The sequence below is a fragment of the Anas platyrhynchos genome, chromosome 7 (genome assembly GCF_047663525.1).
Source record: "Anas platyrhynchos isolate ZD024472 breed Pekin duck chromosome 7, IASCAAS_PekinDuck_T2T, whole genome shotgun sequence".
Classification (NCBI taxonomy): Eukaryota; Metazoa; Chordata; class Aves; order Anseriformes; family Anatidae; genus Anas; species Anas platyrhynchos.
The window spans coordinates 6,886,407-6,911,157 of NC_092593.1; the positions used below are offsets into that span (position 1 = coordinate 6,886,407).

Consider the following 24,751-nt stretch of genomic DNA (forward strand, 5'->3'; position numbering starts at 1 on the left):
AAATGAAGCTTGTGAAGAAGCAACATGAACCAAGTGGCTAGTATGAGGTCATATAGCAGTTGAATGAGGGCTAGCAATAGACTTCTGATGTCTACTGCAGTAATCCATTCTATCTTTTTTTTGTGTTCTGCCCAATTCTCCATTTTTATTCTTATTCATTTACTTCTCCATCAATTTCACTTAAATAGAGAAGAAAGCATATTTCTTTCCCTGTAGTTAGGAAACATTTGCTCATTGCAGATACATTTTTCCTTCTTTCCCTTCCCAGTCCTGTAATACAGCTTGTATCTTTTTCTGATGTTTGGGGAAGTTGCAGTTACATTTTTATGCTGTAGTATTGTTATGTGACGCAAAACTTGGATAAATGCGCTTATTGAGTGTTGAGTCTTCTTTTATCATTACCATATACCTTAATATTTTGTAAAAAAAAAAAATAAAAAAATAAAAAAAAAAATGCACCTGTGTGTAGGAAGTAAAGTACCTAGTGAGCAAGTTGCATGTTAGCTTGTGACTAAAAGACTTTCACAAATGACCTAGCCATGACTTTAACAAACAACCAAGGCAAGAATGCAGTTGTTATGATATAGCTTAATGTTTGACAGCTCTCATACAGATAAAACAGTGTGCTGAAGGCACTGCAGTAGCAGTCAGGGATGTATGTTTTGGCTGTCATTATTCCTCCCTTACTGGCAAAATAATGTAGCACTTGGTCTAAGAATTTTTTTTTGTGTTGTAGTCAGCACTCTGTATCCAAATGAAATGTTCCTGTTCCTTTACATTCTTATATAAAGGTTACAGAAGAGAAGGTGAAAAAAATGTGGATGGTTGTAGATGCTAAGACCCTCAAAAAAGAAGATGTACAAAAAGAAACTGTTTACTGCTTGAATGATGACGACGAGACAGAGGTTCAGAAAGATGATACTGTTCAAGGTATGGCTCCTTTATGTGCATCCTGGAGGCAAAACAAAGATAATAGATTGTACTTTTAAATCATCTAAGTAAGTGCTTTTTAGTTGTATGGTTAGAAGTCTGTGATATTAGACTGCAAACTCTGTAAGCCATTGGAACATAGAGATAATGAGTCTTTGCATATTCTACAAATTCTTATTTTTCCTACTAATAGGACTAGCAGTAATAGTCCCACCATGTGGAAGTTGGAAGGGACTACAGCTTACTAAACTGTACTCTGGAAGACCGTCTGAATTCTGTACTCAGTATTCATTCTACCTTTACTCTTCAAATCTTCAGTTGTATGGGTAACATGAATACTTTCATAGCACTTTTTTTGTTTCCAGATAGGCAACTGTTCTAGATAAAACCATTGAAGGAAGGGGTAGTGTTGAAGAGTCTTACCTTTAAATTTCATGAGTAGTCTGATTTGAAGTAGTATTTCTTCTGCAGAGTACTTCTGTAACCTTCAGTTTCTTGCTGAGTAGATTAAGTTCATGGGAAGACTAAAGGTCCCAGAAGCATTATGAAATCTACCTTTTAAAAGTGGAGTTAATCAAATGTGTATTTTTTGTGACTATATTTTGTTACTGATTTTTTGCTATCCAGTTTACTCTTTGAGTCCCACACAAGTAGGGCAAACATTAGCTACAAAGGGCAGAACTATTCAGATAACAGTATAGAAATTGCTGTTAAAGAATAAAATAAATTGTGAAATGGAGACAAATACTGTGGTTTTTATTTAACCTCTTTGCACTTTAGCAGAGGTGTTTTACAGTAATAGCAAATTGAAAAAAATCAGTGCAGTTTTTTTTTTTTAAAAAACAGAAATAACGGGTAGCACTCTGACTTTTTTTTCTAGATTTACTAAAAGATTTGAAATTATAATATCCACTTTTAATAATGAATATTTTGAAGCCTTTGTGACTGTTCTTTGCTGATGTCCTTGAATACCCCAGCTGGTGAATTGACTGTGGGATGCTAGTAAACAGAAGCGGTGAAGAGTCCCATGTGAACAAAAGAGACCATGAATTTCTGTGTAAATATTTTTTTTTTACCTATAAAAAAATATTTTTTATAGGTAAAGAGCAGGTGATGCCTCATGGACTTCTGTGGCCATTTTGAGAATTGGCATAATTAGACAACATTTTGCATTTAGTACAGATACTAAAGTATCTTTTGGTCTGTCTGCTTCTTTGCTTTTCAGTTTACAGGGAAATTTGTTTGCGTATAGGCTTTTCATCCAGGGATTTACTTCTGTTCCTTACCTCACATGAAGATACGCCAGAGACAGTAAAATAAAATGATAATGTTACTGAGTATTATAACTTAGGGTGGGGGAATAATAAGCAGCTGGAACAGGTGATAGCTGAAAAACTAACAGGTTCCTAATTCATGCAGGTATCCCTGCAATGTAAGGCAAGGAAAGTAAAACAGAAATATATAGAAAGGCCGCTTTTCCATGCAAGGGTATTTTGATTTTCCCTCGTGTGATATCGCACTTCCACTGTTAACACATTTGTTCTGTGTTTCCCTTGTGGTGTCATTTCCTTTCCATAATTTGTGGTATGCTTTTTCTATTACACTTGTGCGGAGTGTTGTAGTTTATTTGCTTAAATCTATTCTGTGAGCATAACTTTGTTAGGCAAGATGTTCAGTTCCCTTATTTGCTTTCTTGCTCTCTATGAGGGCAGTTATGTTACATAAAATGATGTACAAGGGGTGCAAGTGCTGTTCATAAAGTACAAAACGTGTCTGTGGGGTGTGTGCTTTTTTTGTTAACAGGGAAAGTAATTTCAGTGTGTGGAGTGTAGCTGTAGGGCATGCGTGCATTGTTAAAATATTCAGAGAGCTAATTTCAGTGTTAGAATGGTAGGCCCATATGCTTACCAGATGCTCCTCTCTTGTTCTCCAGGGTTTCGCTATGGGAGCGATATCATTCCTTTTTCCAAAGAAGATGAAGAGCAAATGAAATACAAAGCTGAAGCAAAATGTTTTTCTGTTTTGGGATTCAGCAGAGCTTCTCAGGTACGTTACTAAACTTCTTTTCATTCAGCTTGCTGAGTTGTTACAGACATGTGACTTCCATTTGAATTTGCTGAAGGTGTTTTATTGTACTGGGAATGGGGCATCTGCTGTCAGGTGTGACAGGAGTGACTTTACATGTATGTAGTCTTGTGAAGAAGAGACATTAATAAATATGGACATGAGGTGTTCAAGGAAAGCAAGAGCCACTGATCTCGGATCTCTGCAAAGTGGCTGCAGATGTACTGTAGTCTCATTTCATCTGAGTAAATTAAATAGTGTTGACAACTCTGCAACAGAAGGTGGTCTCTCTTCTGTTCAGGTTATGCAGAAGCCTTCTGGGGTCTTGTCCAGTCGTGAGTGTGTTCTTTTTACTTTCTAACAGAAGAAACCTCTTCCTCAGCATTACAGAAATCTTAAAGAAAGCTTGAGAGCTAACTCCATTCATTCTTGTTTCCATAAGTATTAGTTGATGAGCTGTGCCTTTCTTTTTGCTTCTACTATAACAAAAATTAAGTGTAGAACTCTGTTCTATGTTCTTCCTACATAAGAGAGAATTTAGATGCATCACTCAAAAACTCTTCATATCCCAATAAAATCTCTTTTTTTTTTTTGTGACTGTATACACTTAGCTGTACTTCTGGTATTAATTTTGTCATCCGTTTTACCTGGAGGCTTAAAAAAAAAAACCTTCCTGAAATGGGATATATGAGGAAATATACAAACGTGAGTGCCAATAATTTCTAGAAATTATAAGCTGCCTCTACTTTCTTTTCCAGGACATTGCATAGGGTGACTGAAACTTTACTCCATCTTAGAGTGAAGTTCACCCAAAGCTTAAACAAAATCATAGGGTAACTCTGCCTTCTGTTTTAAAGGCTCCCAGACCTCCTGCTCTTCTTTGAAATGTCTCACTGCCTCTACAAAATAGAACGCTTGATAAAAGGCTGAGGAATCATTACCTTTTCCAGGAAGGAAAGGTGCTAATGAAATAGGAAGTATCTGTATAACTCCCAACTGTTTTTAACTAAATATATTTCTTTAACTAAACGTATTTTTTCTCTACAGTGTAAGTGGCACAGATAACCCTGTGTATTGCTAGATACCTTGGTAGACAATTGCAGTGTGAAGATCTAAAGCATATTGTTACCTGAGGAGCTAGGAAGTTACACTCTATTACTTAAAATTAGAAGCCAGCCTAAATGACACCTGTAACCTTACTGCTCCTTGAGGACAGTCAGGATTTAAATTTAAGTAACACAGTAACTTATGTACTGAAAATAATTGATCAAGGAAACACATCATGCTTGAGTTTATATACCCTGAATTGGCCAGGGCAGAGAGATGTAAGGGCTGCTAAACCCTGTACCAGGAACTGAGTCTAACATATGAAACTTTGTGTCTGAACTCAGGGTTTTAATGAGACAGGTGTTTTTTGTTTTGTTTTTTTATCTTTTCACATTTTACTAGTTTACAGCTGAGCCTTATTGTCATCATTTCGTTCTTTAAGATCTGTTTCACTGTGTGTGGTGCTTTCTCAGCTGGAGGCTTGCCTCCTATTTCAGCTTGAAGTCTGACTTTTATCGAAAAGAGAAACTGAGCTGAAAGCAGATGAGAAGTGCCATGCTCCTCTAAGTGAGCAGTCTTTTCATTTGCATTTTTTTCCACTGTTGGTTGGGAGTGTGGTAACACTTTCAGATTGCCTGTATATAATTTAGTGTAGGAATAGTGTTTTGATTTCACATAAATGTGCCTCAAAGAATTAAGAAATTATGTATTTTTCAATGCACAAAATATTGCTTTTGACAGTTTTTATGATGTGCTTCTCCTGTCTGGATTTGATAACAAACAGGAATGGAACTACATCCTAAACAGTGTGTGCTCTGGTCCTGTAACTGGGAGTATGAGTAATTAAGCCAAATAGTGGTTGCAAATACCTCAGTGGAATGAAGTTACTGAGGTGTTGATTGCAGGATTAAAATTACTTTGTACAGATAATGATATCAGGAGAGTATACTACTAGAATTTACAAATTTTGTGCTTTTCTTATATTTTGGCTCCTGAATTTTATTGTTTGGAGTCATAATCCTAACACTATCTGCATGTATGCTTGGTTTTATTTTTTTTTTGAACTTTGGAGAAAAGATGAGTTAACTGGAGCAGCTCCAAATGCATAATTAAAGAAGGAGTAGAACCACCTCGTATTATTTTCTTAGTTATTCATATCCCTCAGGAAAAAAAAAGATCAGAGGCCGCTTAAACTTTGATTTTTAATTTATAAGCAATGCTGTGTAAATCAAGAAATAATACTTGAAAATATTACAAAGGACCCATTTCTGTGGCAAACAGAAAAGGTGCAGTGATGCACATATCTGGGTATTTATACTGAACATAAAATGCCTCAGCTTTTTAAGACAGAAAAGCAAAGAATAATTGCAGGTAGAGTAATTTGAGTTCAAGAATTGTTCTGTAATACATAAAAGTGATCTGCTCAGGTGTAAGTTGTCACTGACTTCAACAGCATTATGGTAATTTGCTACAAAATGAAACTCCAGGTAGTTTGGAGTTGGTGTAATTTGAAGAGATTTTCTTTAACAAAGAACGTTCATTTTAACTACTGTTCTTAGTACTGTGTGGTCTTTTGTGGCTGCTCTTCATGGTCAGAGAGTGGCTTGGCTTAGAAGGGACCTTTTAAAGACCATTTAATTCCAACCCCCCCCCCTTTTCTGCTGTTGCAGTGATTCTCCGGGTGTGTCTCAGCCTCTGCAGCTCCAGCTGTTGGAGCAATGCCCATTAATGAAACTTTTTTTTTTGTCAGCCATAGAATCATTAAGGTTGGAAAAGACCTTCAAGATCATCTGGTCCAATCATCACCCTAATACCAATGTTACCCACTAAACCATGTCCCCAAGCACCAGGTCCAACCTTTCCTTAAACACCTCCAAGGACAGTGCCTTAACTCTGCTAACAGAAGTACTGAGCTAGCCCAGCCGCATATACTACCTGTTGCTGTTGAAGTAGCTTTATTAATTAAGGATGTGACTTTCTTCACGTCCTTTTTCCTTTATTTTTGCTAGCAAAATTTGATAGTATAGACACAGCATAATGTTGGTTAAGTTTAGGTGTTCTGTTAACTACTGTAGCTTTTCACACTGACTGTTGAATTATTGCAGTGGTATCCAGACTTGTAATAGCTGCAGGTACTGTAGGCTTTCATTCCTGCTCATCAGTGGGAAGGACAAGGGAATGTCCCGCAGAATATGCCTGAGTATCCATATTGAGTGAGAAATGGAGTTACTTTAGCTGATATGCACAGTAATTAAAGTTTATGGCTTCTCATTTGATTAATGCCTTGGTTGTTTAATAATTTAATTGTTCCAGGTACATTAACAACATTTGTTTTAGATCAAGCTAACCCCTGACCATTTGAATCTGTAGATTCAGAGGCACTGTTACATGGGCAACCAGGTTCTCAAGGTCTTTGCGGCAAAAGATGATGAGGTAAGGTGAATTCATGTTTAATACTGAAAGCAACTTACCGTGGAACAGAAAAGAATAGTAGTGGTGCTTGAGACTATTCCTTCTTTCCATGTTAATGCAACAGAAAGATTCTTAATGCAGCTTGCAGTATTGTTCCATTACCCATTAACATAAAAAGACTTTGGCTTAGACCCCACATGAATGCCATATCTCATGGACAATGATAAACTGGTAAATAGTATTTGTGCAAGGACATGGGGAATCTGGAATCAGTACTTAAATACATTTTCATATAGACCAAGAGTGTACCCTGTCATAGTATTGCTTAGATCACACCTCCAAATTATTTTAAACGTAAGAAGTAAAAGCTTCACTGGAGAGCTGAGATGCCTTCCCTTTAAGGGTCTGACTGCTTGTCCTTTGTCTCATAAAATTTTGGAGTTTTTCACACATAGCGGAAAAGATGGTGTGTGCAGGATCTAAAGTTTCAATGGACAAGCTATTATGTTGGGATTTGAACTTCTTTTTATTTTTTTCTTGAACATGAAAATGCTTGTGTCATTTATTGCTGAAATGGCAAGTAATTTTGACTAAGTCAGTGCCATTGAATTTGCTGTGAAAGGTGTATTTCAGCAGACTAATGAGAACTTTCATGACTACAGATTTATTTTCTTTCCAGAATGCGGCAGTTGCTTTTTCTGCCCTTGTTCATGCCTTGGATGAATTGAAAGTAGTAGCTATAGTGCGTTATGTTTATGATAGAAGATGTAACCCACAAATTGGTGTGGCTTTTCCATGTATTAAGGATGCATATGAGGTAATTTTTCACTTTTTCCTTGTTTAGAGAGCCTCCTTATTGTTACTTTGAAATGCTAATTAATGACTTATCATAATTGAACAATATGAATTGGCGGTGTTGTATAATACCAGAGGAAACCAATGTGATTGTTGTAGTAATTTTATGAAATAATACCAAGCCTTAAGATACGGAGGTAGTAAATAATTATACTGTCCTCTATGTTAGAGATTTAAGTAATTTATATTTCATTAATAATAATTTAATTTTGTAATCCTGGAAATCTGAGTCTGTTGGCATCTAAGAAAGGTACTTAGCAAGAAAAAAAATGGTAACTTGTCTGTATTACTAACTACCTTTCAGAGTACAAGCCAAAGTTGTGGTAGATTCTTTCATTGTCTTTAACTGCAGAATTATCTCTGGGTTGCTCGGTAGTGCAAAACTTGAATTTATAACTGGCATTTCAGGCACATCCAACTACATTGTTGTCATTAGGTTTCTGAGTCAATGGGGAATGAGGGAAGGAGCTAACAGCATTTAGAGCTACTGATGAAATTCATATGGAGAGTCAGGAAGACAGTAGTATATTCATTTACTTGAAAAGGTTATTTAAAAAAAATGTACAAAACTTCTAGTCTTTTTCTTAAAAAAGGAACCAACAATTGCATTTGAAATAATTTCTTTAAAAGTTCTGAGACCCAAAGTAACGTAGTTTGTAAGATTTTTTTGCTGCATGTTTCCACCAATCTTTCTTACGAGACACTATTGAAAGAGCTAAATATATATATAGCGTGGCTAAGCAATGACTAAGGTGGGGGTGGACATAAGTCTTCAGGCTTTTGAAGGTTATAAACATCAAGGATGGAAAGGAATTATTTAGGGTGGTATGAACTGGAGGAGGTATTTGAATAGAGAGAAAATTAGCATGAGAATGTTAGGAAAAAATGACTTTGAAATGCAGTAAGCTGTGATAAAGCCTCCCAGAGCTCCAATGTATGGGATATTTAAAGTGTGGCTGGTTGGAAATCTACATAAGAAAAAGGATTGGATGACCTCAAAGGTCTTTATTCAGCCTATAGAAAGATGAGAAGTGTAGCTATCGCTGTATTCTTGAATCGTCTTTTGTTTTATGCTACTTAAAACAGTGTTGCTCTATAAATATTTTACTGAATTGCTTTGATATACACTGATATTAGATCTTTTAATTTTTACTGTTTGTATTGCCCTGATAGGGCACTTTGGGATACTTTGTATTTCTTTAGGCTCAGTTGCTTCTTGATTTTTTTTTTTCTTACTTTCTTTTTGCTCAGTGTCTCATCTATGTGCAGTTACCCTACATGGAAGATGTAAGACAATACATGTTTTCATCCCTGAAAAACAAAAAAAAATTCACTCCTACAGGTAAGATAGTCCTTTCCTGCGCAACTTGACAAAGCACCTCATTGCTCTTCTTTTAAGACATTCTAAAATAGCTAGAATATTTGGCCTTCCAATGAAAACATTGTCAGTATTTGGGTTTGGAAAAAAAAAAACAGTCCTCTGGAAATAAGTTATGGTGATGTCATCTTGAAGCATGAAGCCTGTAACAAAACTTCAGCAGTTTAGTTGCAGGCTGAGCAGACTTGAGGGGTTTGCAGGCAGTTTTTTAAGGCTGTCTTGTTGAATGTGTTGTAGCTCAGATTTTATCTGATTTTAAGTCACACATCTGAGAGTTAGTCCTCCATAACCCTTGATCTTTGAACTCATTTGTAAGAGATGGCCAAATTGTATGGCATTTGCAGTATGCGATGAGTTAGCTAGGGTTAGAATAGAGGAATCAGCTCCAAACAAGCTGGTTTTGCAGCCACTTGTGTTGTGACCTATTGATGTACAAAGACAAAAAGGCTGAGCTGTGTTTTCTGTGGTGTGATATTTTTTGTGAAGCATGCACTAAATGGTGTCCAGGTTCAAGGGAGGGTGTCTTTGGAGAGCCATAGAACATGCAGCCATGTAAAGCTCGATTCACTGTTCTGTGAATTTTCTCAGTAATGAGCGTTAATGAATGTAGTTTGAAATCCACTTCCAATTCTTTAATTTGTTGTGTGATCTACTTGCACATCAGGGTATATAAAGCGTGCTGGGTTGTTTCTGAAATAGTTTCTGTATTCTTACTATAACTAGCAGTTTGAGAACAAATCTGAAATTTGTTTTTACCAAAACAATTGTTGACTATTGTGAACTGAGTTACTTCACAATCCTAACTTTTAAGATTTATTTTACTCAGTTTAGTTTATCGAATCAACTGTTCTCATTTTCTAAGTGGCCTATAAACCTTCTGTTGCAAATAAAAACATCTTGAAAAGAAGACAAATGGAAGCAGGAAGGCAGCAATAAATGAGGCCTTAAATAACAACAACAAAAAACTTTGACTTTATGTTGTAGTCCATAAACAAAGCAGGGTTTTTATTTGTGTCCACTACGCATATTCATTTTTGGCACGTCTGTATATGCAGTGTATTCTGTGACACTTAATGGTTTGGTCAGAGTCTCCCGTTATGAAGTGAATCTTCATCTGCAAATTGTTTCAAGAAATGCACTCATCTGCAAGTGTATTTGATCTTTCTTTGTATGCAATCGCTGCCTTAGCGGATCAGTTATCTGCAGTCGACTCTTTGATTGATTCTATGAATTTGGTTTATGAAGATGATGATGGAGAAACTTTTGAGGACCTGTTTAAGCCCAGCAAAATCCCAAACCCTCATTTTCAGAGGTTATATCAGGTGAGATGATGAACTGTATGACATTTTTTTTTCTTGAAGCCTTTCACCTTTCTGTCTCTCTGATCCACCTTGGAATGATCTGCATTGTGATGCATCCCATAAAAATGTTTCATATTGAAGTATGGGGTAGCTGGCAATTTCCATGTTGTCTGACACATATTTTATTCCATGTTTCCAGTAATTTCTAGTTTCCAGGAAGGAAGGGAAATTACATTTGTCCTGAGAAGTCCACAACAGCATCACTGATACTTAGGGGTACCAAGGCTAGATAAGTTAAAACTTGCTTGGTTATCTCATCTCTGTGCTGTATGGCAATGATCTATGACGCAGACAAAGACTCAGACTTCAGTTTCTGCGCAGAGAGAGAAATTACCTGACAGTCATGGAGGATTTTAGCTCCTCGTTCTGGGTCTCATCAAATCGTGAGCAGAGTCACTTCTTTATTCATTGTTTCATCTAGCAGTGGTACCAAAACAAATCAGTCTGAGGTAAACTTGATCAGTAGTAAATGGTTAACAGGGTTGACATTTAAAGTACTCCATTTGGGTGTCTGAGTTAATGTGTTTTATGGGCAAGCAGAAGAGTTCACACTTCTTGCAGTTATCATTTCAAACTGTCTACATTCTGATTCACATTCCTTTCATATCATGAAGATTTTATTTGCAACTGTCAGGATGAGAGACTTAATTATGCTTTGGAATTCAAGTGTTCAAAAAAAATGACACAGCAAATTCAAAAATAAGGAAAATTATGATGTAATTTATGCAGCTGCTGAAATATGTTGTATACAGGGCCATGGAGATTATATTGAGCGTGTGATTCCACTCTGAAAATTGACCAAAAATGGTATTATATGTTTATTATGTCTCAACAATTCAAATATATATTTTTTTCATTTCACAAGTAGAATGATGTTTTTCTTTTTTTTAAACGAAGAAAACTTACCCTAGATTCCGAAGGCCACACTGCTTCGGTATTGTCAGAAGTAACAAAGAATCTGAAGGTCATATTTATGTCTCAGGAAACATAATCCCAATGTCTTCAAATCCTACCCTGTTTGACACCTGAAGAACTCAATGTTCCCTCCAGATTCTGCCAGTCACATTGACAAGACAGTGTAAACTTAACGCAAGATTTGGTCAGCAGGAGGTTATTGCTAGGGAAGAGCTTAAAATGGATTGACCTCTGCATTACTTATATTTTAGGAAGGATCATAAAGTTTGGGTAGTATGAAACAAATACAGTTTTGCTTGCAAATGAAACATGCAGGAGATAGTATTTCCTCCTACATAGCTAGGTACACTTTTGCACTCTTAATTCAGGGGATTTTGCCTCTCACTGGAAGGTGTTTTTTCAGGCCTTACATCTGTCTTTTTGAAATAATATGGTATTGTCCTAGTGGTTGAGTCAAGTGCTGCCAGGAGAGGGTAACCACCTCACTCACACAATTTTGTTGGGGAATAATAAGACTTTGTAAGGGTGATTGCTGCTGGTAGAAAATGTATTTATTTACTGTTTCAATATTGGGTAGTATGCAGTTCTGTCCACAGTGCTTGCTGTTTACAGAGCCTTAAATTACTGGTCCTTTTAGCACTTTCTTTTACCCTCATTCAGCCCCTATGTTTTGTCGTGTTTACAGTGCTGCTTATTAACCCATACAAGTTGCAGACTTGAGAAGGAAAGACTGTTTTTTCCTTTAATTTGTTGGAAATGTGTTCCAGGTTCTTACTATTTTGCTTGTGGAACAAGTGGTACTTTTTGTTTCTTAAGATTTACAAACAAAAAATATACTTCATCTTTTGAATGTAGCCGGGAAATTGATTGGGTTGAACAGGACCTATAAATCGTTTAGAAAAACAGTCCTGAAGAAAGGATGAGCTTTCCCTTCATTTCCTCTCTCTTTTGTCTCTTGAGGATGTTTGGAATTAAAACAGAATTTAAACAGAAACGTCAAGTCAAATTATAACTCTGGAAGTAGTGGTAGGCATCAGAAGATGACAGAGTGGGTGGAAAGGAGTTGCTAATGCTTGCTGGGGTAGAAGATGAGGAATATCCTATATCCAGAGCTCTTATTTCTTGCTTCCAGAAAAGCCTAAACAAACTTCCTTAGCTTTCTTGGTGGTAGACTTCCAACCTTGTTATGTTAGTCGTTCCTCTTCAGTATGGGGATTTGAAGCAGATGAGACACTTGTCGAATGCAGTATGTTTTTTTCATACAAACAAATGGCTTATCAGAGATTGTTCGATACTGAAACAGACCTGGGGGGACACTCTGTGGGGACAGTGACTTGCAGCATTTAATAGTTCATGGGATCCAGCTGTGAAGTCCACAACTAAATGTGTCATAACTCTTTTTAGACCATGTGTAAGTGACTCTGTTGGTCTGGGCTAATTTGTAAGTTGTTGGACTTAAAGCAGAGCTGCAGGGGGACAGGAGGTACCTTGGAGTAAGTCTTTAAGGGCTTTCAGCAACAAGTAATCTTATCTGCAGTTAAATGTAGTGGGCTTATCTGCTGGAACATCATTTTGAAGTTGTCACAAACTAAGTGTGAACTGAGCTCTAAGACACTCGCGTTGGGATTCAGTTCATACATTTAGTTACCCAAAAGCTAGACAACTGATGTAAGCTGAGTTGTCCAAGCCTGATCATGATCCATATAAAAAAAAAAAAGCCTTGAGAAAATGAGTGGTCCTTCAGCTTTTGGACACCATAAGCACAAAATGGTTGTGGAGAATGAGTAGGTGACTGGCTTGGACTCAGTGCTTATCTTTTAGACAAACGAATCTCTGTCTGATGTTTTGAGGCTTTAAAAACAGTTTGGTTCCCACGGGCTTTATAGATTTGCTAAAATTTTTCTTATAAAAGTGTGTTCATAGATACTGTGTGGAAGGGAACAAGACAGAATGCTTTCTTGCAGTAAATTCTTGTCTGTTCAGGCATTTATGCCATTACTTATTATGTAGTCAATTCCTGTTTGGCATCAGAAGCTTCGGGCTAAATCTGTTCAACTTCATCTTCATTTAACACCTGAGTTCTGAAGGTACCTGCCATCTCAGAGCTGGTCAGCTGCTCTGAAAAACAGGAGCAAGTGATGGCTGTCGCTGCTGTCTGCTCAGCTTTTGCAACTCATGTAGAGATTTCAGATACAAAGCCTGAAAAACACATTCACAACAGGAAACTTAGATTTTTTGTTCAATTCAATCCACTAATGCTGTTTTTGATATTCTTTTTTGTATCACAAAAGCCATTACTGCAGCTTCCAGCAACATTTTTAGACTCTTTCAGAATAATTATGCCTTAAATCATTGCAAGTGTTTTCAAATCAGTAGCCTTGTATGACTGCATCCTTTTGAAAGTATGTTCTAATATAGATTGGAATCTTAATGGCAGCATGAAAGCACATCAGTATTGATGTGTAGCATATGGCCTGGATGTTCTTTATTGGCAGCTTTTCAGCATGAATAGAGGTTTGTTTGTTTTTTTTTTTTTTTTTAAATTAAGGTCAAGTCTGACAGCCAACGAAGGAGCAACTCTCCTCTTTTCCTGGTTTCTTGGGAAGTTACCTGACTGTGAAAGCTCCCTCTCTGTAGCTCTGGCCATCTCTTCCAACCTTTATGTTCGTCTGTCAGGGGTCTTCATTGCATTGCTCTTTCCAAAGTTCATATGCAAACATACCTATATTCCGTGCCTCACCTATGCGCTTTTAACTTCTCTCTTACTACTTGCTCTTGAATGGGTGAAGATTTCTCCTGTTACGCAAACTGAGCTTTTTTGGCCAAGAAGGGAGAGTTTCTTTGAGGGACAATAAATCACGATGGTAAATGGAATATAAGGTTGTGGTACATATCTTGCTTCCTGATTTTAGAATGTCAATAATCTCTCCCATATCACTGTGTTTTATAAGAGAACTGCTTTTTAAAGGTAAATTGAAGTTAAAAAGCTGAATAGATGCTGATGACTACTTCATTCTTGTAATTTTCTTAATAATTTTCATAGAAGTCATTACAGTGAGTGTGGGTGCACTTGTATGCATCAGTATTCTAGTTTAATATCATTATTAACCTCCGTAAACAGCTGATGATTTGATTCCACTCATCCAATCATGAGCTGGAATATTTCTCAGCATTATGAAGGTAGCTTCTTTAATATGGAAGATACTTTGCATCTACCATATGATGTTACATATACAGGCATATTACTCTAAAAGTACGTAACCTTAGAGTTTTTCTTTGCTAAAATTGTTTCTTACAGTGTTTGCAACATAAGGCTTTTCACCCCAATGAGCCACTACCGCCAATTGAACCGCACCTTCTAGAGATGCTGGAGATGCCCTGCATGGTAAAAGAAAGGTGTCAGGTTCCTCTTGAGAAAGTAAAAGCACTCTTCCCTCTAAAGGATGTTGGCAAGAAAAAAGAAGAGAAGACTGCTCAAGACATCTTTAAGGATGAGTAAGTTAGAGATTTAATATTGATTAAAAAACAAAACAAAAACAAACAAACAAAAACACTTTTTTCCACTTCAAATTAATTTTGGTGAATGTAGCAGGCTCAGGAGCATTTTAATCGATGAGTTACGTACTTAAAAAGTACTGATGGGTTGAGAACATTGTGGAACTGCACTGTCTGGGCAATTTTGGGAGTAGTGGTCTTACTACCGTGAAAGTCATGCTAGGATTAGGTCTGCCCCTCTCTGACATCATTATATGCTAATACAGAATTGCAGAATCCATCAGTTTGGAGGGGATCTCAGCAGGGCTCTCTGGTTCAACCTGCTGCACAAAGCAGTGTTACAGATCTGAACTGGTAACTCGGGGCTCCATTCAGTCTGGTTTTGGAGATATCCAAGGATGGAGGCTGCACAGCCTCTCTGGGCAACCTGTTGCAGTGCTTGACTGCCTAATAACCAAAGAGTTTGTCCTACCAGTAGTTGGACAAAATGGGTTGGATAAGCATAACAGAAGTGGATTCAGTATCAAACTTATATCAGTTTACATGAAATACCAAGGAGCTTTACACTACCTGTCAGGATGAAAATTCCATCCCAGCATACTCTATGTTCTACGGCTTTAATTTTGAATACCAAATCAAAAGGAAAGCAGCTTAATTATTATACGCTGTGCAGAAAACGTCAATGTCTTGAAAAATACTATAGACTTTTTCTGGAACATGTATATTCTCAACTGTTTTTAAACTAAAACTCTTGGCTTTTGGTAGTACATGTGCTCTGTTTACATTATCTGTGCTATAAATATGAAAAATAAATGCTTAATTGGTACTGCACTGGTACTGTTTTCCCAGCCAAGTCAATTTTGTTCAAACACTTATAAATCCAATTTATAGAATGCCTATAATAAAACTGGCTGGTCCCCTGGCATGTTGGACAGATCTCAGTTCTTCCCCTTTTTGTCATTTTTAGCTGTTTTTTTTCAGCACTAGAAGCAATGTCTTTGGGCCATTTTAAGGCCCGACTAAGCTGAGCTGTCACATATCCTTTACTTCTGTTTGGATAGAGCCTCCTGATGTTATCTTTGGGAAGACATGGCATTGGACTTCTCGGGCTGTTGCTCTGGGATAATGGCCACATTTCTGTATACAGATTGGGAAACACATTGCTTTTTGTTTTGTTCACTGCTGTGTGTGCCCGTCTTGCCTTGGTGAATTCCCACTGATTAAATTATCTTGTCCTTGCACTGTGCCCTAATCATGTGTGCTGTATATACGTACACATACAAATATTTATATATGTATATTAAAAAGTAGAGAGAAGAAAACTATAGAGCCAGGTGCAAAAAACAAAAAAACAAAAAAGCAAAAACAAACAAACAAACAAAAAAAAGCCTACAAAACTTGGGCTCAAGCAAGCCAGGAAGAGAATTTATACAAAAAGCTGTGACACATTACTGGTAGTTGCTGAAAAACATATATCCCAAAGGCTTCAATTTGATAAGCAAGAAGGAAAGTTATTTTCATTATAAACTGGCTGGCTTTAGAGGGGAGATGAAAGCGACTCTAAAAATAATTGAGATAGGAATTGGTGTGGGGTGTTATAAAATGATTTAGGGGAAAAAAGGGGTTTTGTAAGGGAGGCAAAAGAATAGAAACTCAACTATGCAAAAAAGAATGAATAACGTAATGAACAATGAAAAGATCTAAATAAAAAATGGATTAAATGTAATGAATGGGAACAGTAGTGACATTGTTTTGTGTCTGGGACAAGCTGAGTGATTTAGTTAAATCACTTGAGGAGAAAAAAGTGTCAGTACAACAGGATAAGGAAAACATTAAACAGCAGGTAACATTCACCTTTTTAAAATTGACAGGTCTAGACAATTTGCACTGAAGAGTACTGAAAAAGTTTGCTAGAAGCTCTCTTGGCTATTTTTTTTTTCTCAAACTGATTTGTACTGTTTTGGTCTCTTGTATTTGATATCCCTATCTTGCTGTTGACCTGATTTCTCTGCCTAATTCTTAAGGTCTATTTGGGACTAAGGCAACATAAATACAGGCACATCTTATTAATGCTAAAGGTTAAAAATTATATTTTTGTTTCATTTTTGTTAAGCTCTGTGTAGTTTAAAAAAAATATCACAAAATACTTTTGATTGTACTAGATCTCCTTCTTAGGATGACTTTGGAGAGGCTGTTACCTCACCCAGTTTTGCAGTATGTGAGGCCTCTGTCTAAATGTAGAAGTGGGTGTTTTAAATGAATCTTGTATTTTATTAATTTGTCTCAGAGCAGTTGCACACTTCATAGTTAAAAAAATACTGCTAATCAGGGTGTTATCAGTAACAAATTTTAAACGTCAGATTATTGGCTGGTATTAATGGGTATGGATTCATTAGTTTCAGCTGTACTGCACTACTAATAATGGCTGTAGGTTTGGTCCTAGTTAGTTAAATTCAGTTATTTTCATTTTGTTCTCTTCCTACCTCCAGTCCCAAAGCATTTGGAATCAGCAAAAATAATGCAGGAGAAAAAATATTTCAAGGCATTGCAAGGAATTACAAAGCAACTTTTGAGGGAAAAAATGAGAATTTTTGGTGTTTTTTTGCACTTATCAGTGAACCATCTCAATGTACACAAGAATTTCTGTTCAAGTAGAAGTTCTGAACTCTAGTGTTAGATAAGTTTTTCCATTATACAGACAGGGATAGTGGCTGTCCAAAACAATAAAGCAACTTGTTCAGGGTCAGCCAGAAAGTCAGCAGAGCTGGGAACAAAGCAGGGTATCCTCGTCTCCTTGTCCTAAGGCATCACCAAAGTCATCACTTCTCCTAGAGTGATAAGTAGGGTGATGTTGGATGACAGGAGTTGCTGAGGAGAAGGGCTTTCATTTCAGTAGTGACAAAATTAAGTAAAAGGAATGATGAGACTACAGAAATGAAGTGGGATTGATGTTGATTGCAAAGCAGGGGAGGAGTATGCTATAGAAAGTAAAAAGGAAGTCTGTGCTATTTCTCTTTAATAGCTGGTTGCTTCAGTAGCAGGCAACAACTTTTAAGATGAGTTGTAACTTTGAAGAATGCAGCATGGCACCTAGTCCATGATCTCTGTTTTTATCCCTGATTTATGAAGCAGTTTCTTCTTTTTATTGCAGTAGCAGGATTTTTTAGAGTAACTTTTTATTTTTGTGTTGGGATTGCTCAAAGGTAAATACTGCAGTTTAGATCATTTAGATCATAACTTTGAGTCATTCTTAAACTGAAATGTATTCTTCTGTGTAAGCCTGTTACATTAAACAACACAAAGCATAGTGTCCACTTTCCTTCCCCTTTTCTGATAAACTAGAGTTTCTTCTGTTGCCAGAACGTGATCCAAAGTTTTGTAAGATTGGAACTTAAAATGAAGCTTCTCATTTGAAGCGTTGGTTGCATACACCTTGATATGTGTGTGGGCAAAGGTAGAAAGTAGCCTAAAAACACAATTAGCTTTTTAAAAACATGTCTTTTGAAAGCATTTTGAGGGGTAGCTTAAGATTGTTCTGAGCAAATTCTTATTTGGGGTTTGCCTAGCAAGTCTGGACTGCTGGAAGTGGAAGTTTATAAAGCACTTGTGTGCTGATGGAGATTATGGGTTATGAGACTCAAAAGTCAGTGTGAGCAGATAAGTAGTAGCTATCGGTTCCAAGACAGGAACTTGCAGGTAATTTTCAAAGAGTAAATGGATTTCTTAATGTTTAAGTTTTTTATTGCAATTTTATGGAATAAAAAAGGAATCTTTTTAAAAGGAATCTGTTGAGAATACCAAATGTCACATGTGATTATTGATTTACAGTGTACAGTGAATCAGCAAGGTCAACTCAATGTACCGGTTCCAAATAAAGCAACTAGAGAGAGCCAGCCTGTATTCTGAAATGTGGTAAAGAGCTGTATGAGTAAATTCACTCCTGAAATAAGTATCAATAATCTTGTACTTTCAACAAACAGTAGCTTCCATTTATGCTAAGATAAAATTTGATTTGTCTCTATTGTCTGCTTTGTGAAGACTGTGGGAGAAATGAAGTATGGTTTGTTGTTAATTTGGGAACAACTGTATAATGAATTTTGGTCCAGTGTTCAGTGTATACTTTGCAAATTTACTGACTTCTTATTGAGTAGGCAGAGCAGTTTACTTTGATTTAGTGTTTCTGTTCATTTTTGTCATCCTCATTTGCAGCAATGAAGATGGACACAATCCTAAGAAACAAAAAATTGAAGATGAGGAAGATAGCTTTAGCATCATAAAACTTGCTGAAGGCAATGTCACCTCCGTAAGTATATTTTTACAACAGCTTTGATTTCTGACAGGAAATGGTAAGCACGGTAAATTTTCATTCTGAGATTATTGTATCCATTTTTTAGTAGACATTTATATTTGCTGTGGTTTTAGTTCTTTTGTAAGGTTTCTGTACGTGTATGCCCATTTAGAACTTCATCTTTAAGATGTTAGAGTGGGCCAGGAGAGGTGAATGAACTGAGTATGAGCTTTTAATTTTGAGCTTCCTATTGGCTTGCCAAGCCAAAGATTCTGTACCCACATGCCCGGGGGCTCCCGTTAAGAGTCCCATTCCTCATTAATTGTCTGTCAAGATTAGTAAGAGGTCTGTTTCAGAGCTGAACTAACAGCCTGAATTACTGTGCTCTGACCTCTTAAACCCCAGAGAATATAGTTGGCCTATAAGAGTGCAGTGTTGTAAGTGTAATTCATCTGGCTAGTGTCATAACTAACCTTTGCTAGGAGTAGTGCATGGTTTAACACACATCGTGTTTTTTGTATCTGCATGCAGAGAAGTGTAGAGGTTCTGTTTCCATGTTAAAAAGAAATCTAAAGGTCCCTATTGCCTCACAAGAAGAAAGAGATGGATATTGACAGACATTTCTGTTCATTTTGGACCTTTTGTAGGTTGGCAGTGTTAACCCAGCAGAAGACTTCCGAATTCTGGTGAGGCAGAAAAATGCTGACTTCAAAGATGGTAAATGACTTTTATCTATCTTAACTATATTTAGCAGCATCTTCAGAGCTAAAGTGATCCATTTTCCTAAAAACAGGTTTCTGGTGCTATGTGAGATACTTTGGACTATACTGCCTAGGTTCCAGTGCTGCTTAATGAGGGGTAGCACTTGTAAGCCTCAAATACCCTTGTTTGTGTTAAGATGGCACTAGACAGCTACACTGAGGCGTCTGAGTAACAACTTAGCTGTTTCAAACAGGAGATCCTTTCACACTGACTACCTTATTCAAACTGTTTATCAGCTTCTCGTCTGACTATATGTGATCTTTCTAGCTTGAAGTGGAGGCTTGTTGAATGGGCATTGTGTTGACAGTCCTGTCTTCTGCCTACTTAATCTTGTTTTATGGAGAAATAAGAATCAGATGTCTGGGCTTTAAATATTTACATGCAAAAATAATTTGTTACTGCTTGTGAGCAAAGTAAAATGTGTAGAAGGGATGTAATAACCAGCTAGCACCTCAAGAGGTGTGAGCAGGCTCTGTATGCACTAAATCTATCGCTCAGCACACGGAAAGATGGGGTTTTGATGCAGAGACGAGGAAGAATAAAAAGCTCAGGTCAGCCACGGTCTTATTGGTCTGGCATCCTCTAAGTCTGAAAGTGCAAAGGAATTACTGTTTGCATAGTATTTTCCTAGTGGAGTATCTATACAGAGATGTATGTAATCCAAAGCTATCTTAAAAAGGGTGTACAAGGTGAGTGGGGTCCTTTTTCCTCATAAATGCTGATTTGAAGGTTGTGGCAAGGTAAATCTCATCTGCCCAATAGCCACTAATGTACAATTTCTTTTCAAAGGAAATATTTGAAGGGGTTCTGAAGAAGACAGGTGCTGGTTATTTCAGCTATGCCTTTGCTCCTTTTGGACTTAGTTTGAGGAGTATGTTAAGTAATATATTATTTTACAATAGCCTTGTAAAGCTTATATAGTTATTTCTCTTCAGATTTTCCAGAACTATCAGGCAGGTAACCAGCTATGTGCATGGATTTAGCAGTACCAATCATGTTTATTGGGAAAAAATGTTGGGAATTGTGTTCTTGTGTCTCAGATATATTAAGATGTAGTAAAAAGCATTGTACAAGGCACTAAAATACTGAAACTGAAAAAAATGACTACTTTTTATAGTAATTAGTTTTATCACGTAGGAGAGTTTTAAGGCAGAAATAAATGTAGTGATTACCAGTGAAGATCATTTAAGTGAAGAGTGCTTAAATATGTCCACTCAGCAGCTGTTCTGGACATAACTGCAGTACATGTTGGGATAGCTTCTGAAATTTTGAGAAATCTGCTTTTATACATACGATCTATTACATATAAATATATATCTAGACAAAATGTAGTGCAGTCACCCATTTAAAGGAGAGAGAGAAGTCAATATAAATCAAAACATGCTCTGCATATGATTTTTCTCTTCTGCATAATCCTTTTTCTTCTTCAGAGCTTTTTAGTTGGCTTAGTACATAAAACATTGCAGGCATGTTTTTAATGGCTTGCTGTATGACATTCTGGTTATGTAAATAGTAAATTATGTTTTAAAACTATTCAGTGGTTCTAACAGAGTTTTTCTTAAATATAGTTTTATATCAAATTTAATGAGGAAACTCTTTTAACCCTGCTAGAGCATGTAAAATTTAAAATGTCCTTTCAGGAAAGGGTAATCTATTGCAGGCATTCTAGTAGTTTATTGTAGTCAGTAGTTTATACGTAGCAGTTTTATGTGTCAAGATGCAGACAGGTTGTACCCTGTTTTGTTTCTTTGCAATATAAAAAGATGATCCAGTGTAGTCTTCAAACTGGTTAGAACCCACGTTCTCATTTGAAAAAAGGCAGCAGTTCCTTCTTCCTTCCCCCCCTGAAAAACAGCAACAGAATCCCTCCGTGGAACAGTGGAAGCCAATAAAATTGAGGGATACGGGAAAAAGTTGACTTCAAAATTTTTTATAGATTTATTCAGAAGACAGAGGCCTTTTAACTGTTTGCATGGAAGTGGATGAAGGTTGTGGGTGTTTTTTTGTTTGGTAGATAGAGAAGTTGTAGCAACAGGAAGAATTGTAGTTTAGAGACTGTCAGCAAGGATCTTAATTAAGCTGTGAGTTACCATCTGCTGCAGTGGCCTCACTGGTATTTGATGGTCAGGGCTTCTGCCATTCATAGGAGAAGCCAAAGTGCAGCTTGCACAGTGTCTATGTGCTGCACAGCAGACCAGAGCAGGAGAAATGGCGTATTTATTCCTAGCAAGTAGAGTAATGTCTGTTTTGGTAACATGTTAATACATTCTCTAGAAAAATGAAGAATTTCATATTGGCAAGGGTCTCGGGGTAGGTTTTCGGAGACTAGCAGCTCAAATTCTGAACTCAAAATTCTATCAACTTCATTTTTAATTGACATCTGTGTGTATTATAGTAGGGACACACTCAGAGTTCATGTGATGAGTTGTGTGTGAGGGTGCCAACGTACAGGTTCGTGTTCATTGCTCATGTAAGGAGCACTGAGTTTCCTCTCTAGATGTTTTTACTTCCTCGTTTGCATGCGTGGCCACAGATCTGTCATTTTATGCAGGTCTTCTTTTGAACAGGTTACAAGTGCGCAGTCATCACAAAGAGCAGTTTTCTGATAACTACTCCTGACATTTTTATCAATGAATGCAAATGAAATAGATGAGTGTGCCTGAGTAGAATCTTTATTCTCATGGCTGTACGATGAACTTCTTCACTGTTGTGCCTGCAGAGAAGACTCTCAAATGCTGTGACTGTTTGCCACCTTCATAGTGTGGAAGAAATAGCCCCATGACTACTATTTCAATCCTGTTGGCCTATTTACAGATTTCCATTCATGTCTGTATTTCTGGGAAGCAGATAACGTCTGGTATAGGGTGTGGTGTTTTCATACAATTCTGTAGAAGATAGAATGGCTTTAAGTAAAGAGATAGTGACACACATGTAGCATTTTCTTTGGTTTCTAAATGTTATGTGGAAGTTATAGGTCAGATATTGTTGGCACTTACAGGACTACTCTCTGAGAACATGATGTTTGTAGCTGAAAGAGCTTTTTTTTGTTTTTACTGATTGCCAGAGATAAATCTGCAGTGATAACTGTACAGTTCATGGATGTTAGAAAAGTGTCCAGAGAGAAATTGCACCTGACTCTGTTTTTATGTTTGCAGTAAGTTTGTCAATATTTTTTTTTCCTAGGCATTTTTTGGAAAATAAGGTTGAGTCAGTCAGCAATTGCATGTGTAGATTTTGGTAAATACTCCATCTTGCCTGAGGTGACACTCTTGCCATGGCATGTTGATCATTTCCTAGTAAAATTTGTAACCAGAGCATTTCACACTGGATGCTTCATGTGCAGAAAAGAATTGTGTATAACAGATTTGCAATGGAAACTTATTAGACAGATACTTTATTTACAGACTTTCTCTAGGAAGGTGTTCAGTTAGCTACCTTTCTAGACCAAAGATACATTTAAAACAAAACACTAGTGTTTGCTTTTTATTGGCATGTGTCTTTGCTGCTTGTCTCTATTTTTATCTGGATATATTTGTATATAGCAGAGTATTCATACGCTATTGCTAAGTTAGCCCAAGTGCAATGACTGGTTTAATGGAAGCGATTCAGTCATTAGAAGAATGTGACCAAATACTTGAGTATAAAAAAAAAATCACTGAAATTTTCTCTGTCTGCTTCATGGAGAAGATGAAGCCAGACTTTTCTTTGAAGGGCATAGGAATTGGGTGACACACAGAGCTCTGAGTAGCAACAAACAGAATTTGGATTAGGTATAGGGTTGAAAAATCATGGTAGTCAAACATGAAAAGAGGGGCCTGGACAACTTGGAGACTCCATTTTTAGAGCTACTTGAAACTAAATTGCTTGGAGCACTGAACCACCTGGTTCACCATGACCCTGATCTGAGTGGGGTTTGGGCCAAACGTCCTTTGGATATCCAGTCTTAAATCATCCTGATCCATACCCACAGTTACTGGCCATTTAGAGAGACCATCCCAAAGCTAAGCAGTACCTTACAGCACACTGCAGTAGCTTAGCAGCTCTTGGTAAGGGCCTTATTTCTTGACTTAAAGATGAAGGAAATCCTTACAAATTAGGACACTTTTCTGTTTAGAAACTGTTTCTTCTTGTCAGGTACTAAAAGATCATCCTCACAGAGCAGCTGTTTAAAGTCCATTATCAGGTAGTTTAACTCATTTGTCAGTGACTCTTACTTTAAACACTGTCCATTAATACAAATCAGTATCACCACCACTGGATAAGTCAAAAGGTTGCTAATAATAGGAGTCATTTGTCTACAGAAGGAGCTATGTTTTTAACAAGGAATCACCTTGGAATTAAAGGTACCAACAAGGAATTGAACCTGGACAATAACACAGTCTCAACTATTATTAAGCTGCATTCTGTTTGGCATAGTAATCAAGACCACAAATTGAAGAAATGTGAGAATATAACTACGCTTTTGTACCGTAACTATTCAGATAACAAGTGAATATAATTGTTCATGGCATATTTCACAAGAAGTAACAGCACTGATGAATATATTTTAGAGTACGAAATGTGCTTCAGTGCCAGTGGGCAGTGATTAATTTCTGAATGAATTAAGATCTTCTACTGAAGTATTTTTACTTGTAGTTCTCCACTCTGTACTCACTTTTTGCATCACCCAAAAGCAAATACTCACACTAATGGAAAGGCAGATGATAGGTAGCAGAAGAAAGGGAAGAAAAAAATTCTCAGACCTGTAGGTGTAATGGTACAAAGTCCACTTTGGAGAAGTTCCAGTTATAATCCTGTTCTGCTGTCTCCAGTATTTTCTCTGTCCCCCTGCAGTAATTTGGTAGTTTTGTGCTCGTCAATCATTGGTCTTTCATTTAGTGCAGGCCCAGTGGACAGACCCAATTTTAGCCAAGTTGTTTCAAGACATTAAAAGAATCTGACTTATTGTTGCCATGTTTTCTGCATAATTTTGATGTTTCGTTGCCTATTAAAATACTGCAGGGCTTTTTTTTTTTGTTTGTTTCAGATTTGGAAACAGATTTCAAAAAGGAGCTCACAGGCAGTAGCAAGAAACAGTGTTCTTCTGATGCCTGCCAGGGCAATCAAATAGAAAAGGTTTCTTACAAAAAAAAAAAAAAAGTAATGCAAAAGAAGTAGAGGATCTGATAATTCCAAGCAGTTCGCTGGAATCATTCTGACAATAAAGACTTTTATTGCACCCTGGTAGCGCCTGCGGTTTTAATT

General features: G+C 36.9%; 1 protein-coding gene across 3 annotated transcripts in view; it reads left to right on the forward strand.

Moving 5' to 3' along the window:
* Positions 1 to 24,751, forward strand: part of XRCC5 (X-ray repair cross complementing 5) — a 48,433-nt gene that overhangs the window by 12,799 nt on the left and 10,883 nt on the right. For all 3 annotated transcript variants that reach the window (XM_072040626.1, XM_072040625.1, XM_005030539.5), the window contains exons 8-16: positions 792 to 930; positions 2,864 to 2,976; positions 6,412 to 6,474; positions 7,133 to 7,270; positions 8,560 to 8,650; positions 9,875 to 10,008; positions 14,261 to 14,457; positions 18,667 to 18,760; positions 19,393 to 19,462. In XM_072040626.1, the coding sequence (XP_071896727.1) occupies positions 792 to 930; positions 2,864 to 2,976; positions 6,412 to 6,474; positions 7,133 to 7,270; positions 8,560 to 8,650; positions 9,875 to 10,008; positions 14,261 to 14,457; positions 18,667 to 18,760; positions 19,393 to 19,462 (1,039 nt within the window). The remainder of the gene's footprint in view (positions 1 to 791; positions 931 to 2,863; positions 2,977 to 6,411; positions 6,475 to 7,132; positions 7,271 to 8,559; positions 8,651 to 9,874; positions 10,009 to 14,260; positions 14,458 to 18,666; positions 18,761 to 19,392; positions 19,463 to 24,751) is intronic.